General features: G+C 51.2%; 1 protein-coding gene across 1 annotated transcript; it reads right to left on the bottom strand.

The window, feature by feature from the left end:
* Nucleotides 1–1,702: 1,702 nt before the first annotated feature.
* On the bottom strand, nucleotides 1,703–4,310 carry LOC104614878 (pyrroline-5-carboxylate reductase 2-like). Its single transcript, XM_010288851.1, has 5 exons — nucleotides 4,130–4,310; nucleotides 3,233–3,454; nucleotides 2,667–2,759; nucleotides 2,103–2,266; nucleotides 1,703–2,001 (listed from the first exon to the last, which is right to left on the bottom strand). Exons 1-5 carry the CDS (start codon nucleotides 4,304–4,306, stop codon nucleotides 1,842–1,844), a joined length of 816 nt encoding a protein of 271 aa, XP_010287153.1. The 5' UTR covers nucleotides 4,307–4,310; the 3' UTR covers nucleotides 1,703–1,841.
* Nucleotides 4,311–4,348: the final 38 nt, after the last annotated feature.

Below are 4,348 nucleotides of genomic sequence, written 5' to 3'. Positions count from 1 at the left end.
ATCCTTCTAGATGATGGGCTGTAATCCACCTTCTGTCTGATCAGAGTGTTGGTCCCTTCTGCCCTTTGAGTCTACAACCCTCATTCATCCCTCTCCCCGACGGGCCAAGGGAAGAGGTGCTGCATCACCCTCGACACAGCACAGTGCCTGCTCACACCTGGCCTGGTGCTCGGGGCTGTGCCAGCCAGCAGGAAGGGTCGAGCAGGGCCACCCGCTCTGCTTGCTGCTACTACAACCCTGGTCAGATTCCTTCCCTCACAAATACTGGAGTTTATGGGGCAGAAGGGACCGTTGCTCCTAGACCCCATACTTTCCTGCTGTTTCTTGATCATAAATTTGAGTCAGACTTGGGAAATTCTTCAGACCAGAACAGCAAGGCTCTTTCTCCTCTGCAGAAGCATAGACATCTGGACATGTTTCACCAAGCAAGTCCTTGTTGGACAGGCATCAGACTTTCTCAAGTCTTCCCTGAACCTCTTTTGTGTCAAGCAAGGACTGACTTTCCTCCTGGGTCTCATGCAGGACAAGCTAGGTGAGATGGGACAAGTTCTGAGCCACAAGCCAGACCAGATGACTCAGTGTTTCCCTTTAGTCTTGTATTCTAAAGAACTAGAAATGCAACTGCATGAAGCAGCCCCAAACTTTTTTCTAGGTGTTTTCCCCTTCTAGCCATTAGCAGTGCAACACCTTCAGAGAAACAGGACGAAAAAAGAAACAGTCTAGAAAACAGCAGAGAGACATAACTGTGCCAACATAAGGTGACACTGAGGCGTGCTGTGATGGATTTTGCTGTCCCAGGGGCTCTGCTGTGAGAAAGGCCATCTGGAAGGGACAACCAGTCCATACAGCTGGATTGCACAAGCCGAAGCAGAGCAGCCTGTCAACAGGCATAAACACTGCAGTCCAAGAAGGAGGTACAACATGATGCAAGGAAAGGTGCTGAGAAGGCGGCTTTCTCTGGAGGAGGTTGTCCTTGACTTCAGCTCTGCTCCCAGCTTCCCCAGAAGCAGTGCAAAAGAGCAAGGAGAGCATCAGGCTGCACAGTGACACTGAAACATATCCATGGGTGTGTGAGAGCAGATTCTGCCCATGAAGAGCATGAAGAGGTGTCATAGACAGAGGGAAAAGGGAGTACTCACTACCTCTCCACCTGCCCAGCGACCCAAGCAAGGCTAGCAGCAAAAGGACAGTGAGAGAAGTACACAGTTCCCCAAACCAGACAGAGCAGAGAGAAGGAGCGGCCACCAGAGAAATGGAGTGTGGTCCAGAGGTTCACGCAATCTGTCTCTCTAAGTCAAGGCAGATGGGAGATGGGGCAGAGGCACTTTGGTGCCTTCTGAGAGGTGCTTTAGGGCCCAGTGTCAAATGTAGTACACAGCACTGCATTTGTGTGGCAGCATCTGCTCTAGCTAATAAAGACAGTGACAAGACACAGCCTCTGACAGCAGATGCAAGATGGAGCAAGAGGGATCCAGGCCTGGTTCAAACATTTGAAACCTCTTTTAAAAAGCCTATATTGAAACTATTTCTACATGGGACACCATAAACACCGCCTGAGTCCTAGAAGTATCCAAGGCTTTTTGGACAAATGATGTCCTTGATGAAGCTCCGATGACAGTATTGCCCCTGCCCAACAGACAACAGCAATGCCAGGGACAGTTTGCACCAACCTCATGCTACAGGCTAAAGTCCCTCTTCTACAGTGCTGCACTGCCCCTGCTGCAAGCCAAGAGCCAAGTATGGGGGACACCAACATTCAGAGTGAGCATTTTTCCTTAGACAAAAAAGAAAAGAGAATGGAGGAGGCTGATGTTTAGCACAGCCAGACTACGGCAGTCTGGTCAGTTCTTCTTGCTGTTGGGGCTCTTATTTGTGAACAGACTGACTTTGCTGGCAGATGCCACGGACAGAGAAGGAGACTCCATCTTCACCTTGTCCAACAAAGTCTTCTTTATGGCTGCTGGGGAGATCTTCTCTTGGTCTGCCAAATGCTGCAGCTCCCTGCAATGGGGTGGTAGGAGAGAAAAGACATAGCAAAAGGAAGAGACGGGGAGTGTGGGGGGCATTTTTTGCAGGCTCTTTAGGACTTCCTAGATGCCCACCTTGTCCGGATGCAGGAAGCCTCCACAGCATTGATTAGGAGTGAGCGAAAGCCACCGCTCTCCAGGAAATGCAGGGCATGGATGGTGGCTCCTCCGGGTGAGCAGACGTTGTCCTTCAGCTGACCAGGATGCTGCTCAGATTCTAACAGCATTTTGGCAGCACCCTATAAGAAGGAAAAGAGCTGCCAGAGTTCTGACTGAGGAACCGACTGTCAAATACTCCTGTTCTCCACTGCACAGAGCAGCACCTAGCACTCACAGTGGGCAAAACTGGGCTCCTGCCTGAGAGCCATTAGCAGGCTGCCAAAACACTTTTCAGAGCTGAAAAAGCCTGCAGAGGAGTCACGGTTCCCCAGGCCCCAGCTCCCACACCACCGTCAGCGCCAGCAGATTGCTGCAGACACTTCCTACATCCCCTCACCGGCAACCTGTGTGCAGTCAAACCAAACACATTTTTAAAGTAGATTCAGTAAGAGGACTTAAAAATTTCAAACCATGATGTGCAGAATACTCTGCACAGAGCAGGCACAGGCTCAAATGTATTCTGGACGAGGAAATACTGACCAGCAAAGCCTGTGCTCCAAGTCGAACTGCCAGCCTGCGGGGAAGTCCCATTTTCACTCCCCCATCTGCCAGAGCATCCAGGGCGGTGAATGCCTGAGACCAGAAAAAGGAAGAAGGTGACTGAAAGTCTCCATTCCAAGACTTGGGGAGGAGAGAATCCAGGGCTCCAGGATCACACTGCGACTTCTATCGCTTACAGACTTTGCAAAAGCCTCCCCCTTTACTGCTTGGGTGCCATGCCAGGCTTCCCTCCCACTAGTTCCAGCTCAGGAGTGGGGGGAATGGGAGAAATCCAACTTCTGGGTCATACTAAGTACAAGAACATGTTTTGCAACATGGACACGTGGACACTGCACACTATGGACTTCAGACTCATCCGACTGGTAATGTAATTTTGTTGTTGACCCAAACTGGTTATAAACCGGATACCTGGATTACATGTCCCATCACGAACATGAGTGATGACCAATCCAAGAAATGAAAAACTGAAGTTGTACAGACTTTCACCGCATGCAAAGCCTACTGGTCTCCCCAAGACTGGCACAAGTTGAGGAAATAGCACATACATACGCAGGGCCACTGCCACTGAGCCCCGTTACAGCATCTATCAGGTCCTCTTCCACCTCGGTGCAGAAGCCTACACTGGCCATCAGTTGTTCCAAGAGCTTCCCATCTTCCACATCCGCATGAGTCCCAGTGGCATAGACTGTAGCACCCTCCCGGACAATCACAGGGGTGTTGGTCATGCACCTGATCACTTTTGGTGTGGGGCAGAAGGTAGAGAGTTTCTTAAGGCAGAAAATTATTTGAGAAAGAAGGAAGAGAGAAAAATGAGCTTTAGTGCATATTTGGCATACCAAATAGGCTGCCTAGAAAGGGACTCCCCAGGGGCAAGAACAACACAAGCAGAGGGAAAAGAGAGAGACCCCTGTATTCCAGACTCCCTGCTTTGAGCCAAAGCAGCCAAAACTTAAATGTGAAGTCTTTAGTAGTACCAGCAAATAGGAAGCTGGGCAGAGCTGCTGTTGGGAACAATATCCTGAATGCCTCATTCCCACATCAACTCCCAAGTCTCCAAAAGAGCTCCTGCAGACACTTAGCACAAAGTCTGCAGAAATTCTGGGGAGATGATCCACCACTGTTGAGAGAAAAAAAATCTGACAGCACCTCATGTAATGAAAGAGCTGGCTTAAAGACTCTTAAAGCTTTTTCTGATGAGCACAGGCATAGGTGGCCCAGAGCAAGCAGTTGGCTGCAGCACAGATTTAGTCCAAGGGAGCACAAGTAATGCCTGTCCTTCGCGTCAACTCCTAGGGGCCAGAGGAGCAGGACTGGCTCAAGGTGAGCTCCCGCTCTGTCCTGCCCTGCAGCAGATGCCTCCCAGGCACCGGGCATCCGCTTGTGGCATGGCTCTGCAAGGCTGCAGGCTCCGGCCCAGCCCCCCAGCCCACGCTGCCCCTCACCTTCTCGATGGAGTTAATGGTGACGCCGGCCGCGCAGGAGACCACTATGTGTCGGGCCTCGATGTCGGGGCCCACTTCCTCCAGGATGAAGGGGATGATGGGGGGCTTCACGGCCAGGAAGAGGACATCGCTGCTCTTCACCGTATCCTTGTTGCTCACCGTGAAGTTCACACCCATTTTCTGCAGCAGTTGGGCAAAAACGGGACCGCTGTCGCCCAG

The sequence above is a fragment of the Phaethon lepturus genome, unplaced genomic scaffold, assembly GCF_000687285.1.
Source record: "Phaethon lepturus isolate BGI_N335 unplaced genomic scaffold, ASM68728v1 Scaffold52046, whole genome shotgun sequence".
Lineage (NCBI taxonomy): Eukaryota > Metazoa > Chordata > Aves > Phaethontiformes > Phaethontidae > Phaethon > Phaethon lepturus.
Note: the sequence above shows the minus strand (reverse complement) of the source record. Positions and strands in the feature narration are given on the sequence as shown.

Excerpts from the sequence above, each read along its gene's own strand:
- LOC104614878 (XM_010288851.1), bottom strand. The coding sequence starts at position 4,306 with ATGGGTGTGAACTTCACGGTGAGCAACAAGGATACGGTGAAGAGCAGC. Across the intron at positions 2,267-2,666 it reads TTGGAGCACAGGCTTTGCTG|GGTGCTGCCAAAATGCTGTT; the intron begins GTCAGTATTTCC and ends TCCTTCTTATAG. Across the intron at positions 2,002-2,102 it reads GCTTCCTGCATCCGGACAAG|GGAGCTGCAGCATTTGGCAG; the intron begins GTGGGCATCTAG and ends ACCCCATTGCAG.